Here is a 341-nt window from a genome sequence, read left to right as displayed (position 1 = left end):
CAGCTCGATGCAAACCCCCAGCCTCAGCAGCAGCAGCAGCAGCAGCAGCAGCAGCAGCAGCTGGAGTTGCTGCCTGGCTTAGCGCCGCGTGTCTGCGGCAGCACTGCATGCGATTTTGCTGTTTTGGTGCAGCACCCAGCTGTCTATACACTTGGACAGGGAGCAGACATTTCCTTCGCCAGGAATGTTTTGCTGCTGCAGCAACAGCAACAGCAGCAGCAGCAGCAGCTGCAGCAGCAGGAGCAGCAGCTGCAGGTGCCGCAGCTGCAGGTGCCGCAGCTGCAGCTGCCGCAGCAGCTGCAGGAACTCTTGCAGACGCGGGAGGGCATATCCAAAGCCAT

General features: G+C 61.0%; 1 protein-coding gene across 1 annotated transcript in view; it reads left to right on the top strand.

Annotated features, from left to right (window-relative positions):
• ETH_00039460 (biotin/lipoate A/B protein ligase domain-containing protein, putative) overlaps positions 1–82 on the top strand; it is a gene marked incomplete at both ends in the record, with an annotated part of 801 nt that extends 719 nt beyond the window's left edge. Inside the window, one exon of the mRNA XM_013376133.1 lies at positions 3–82. Within this exon, the coding sequence (XP_013231587.1) occupies positions 3–82 (80 nt within the window). The remainder of the gene's footprint in view (positions 1–2) is intronic.
• Between the last annotated feature and the right edge of the window lie 259 nt (positions 83–341).

This window comes from Eimeria tenella, genomic scaffold, assembly GCF_000499545.2.
Source record: "Eimeria tenella Houghton genomic scaffold, Eth_scaff3198, whole genome shotgun sequence".
NCBI classification, from domain to species: domain Eukaryota; phylum Apicomplexa; class Conoidasida; order Eucoccidiorida; family Eimeriidae; genus Eimeria; species Eimeria tenella.
This window is presented reverse-complemented; position numbering and strand designations above follow the sequence as displayed.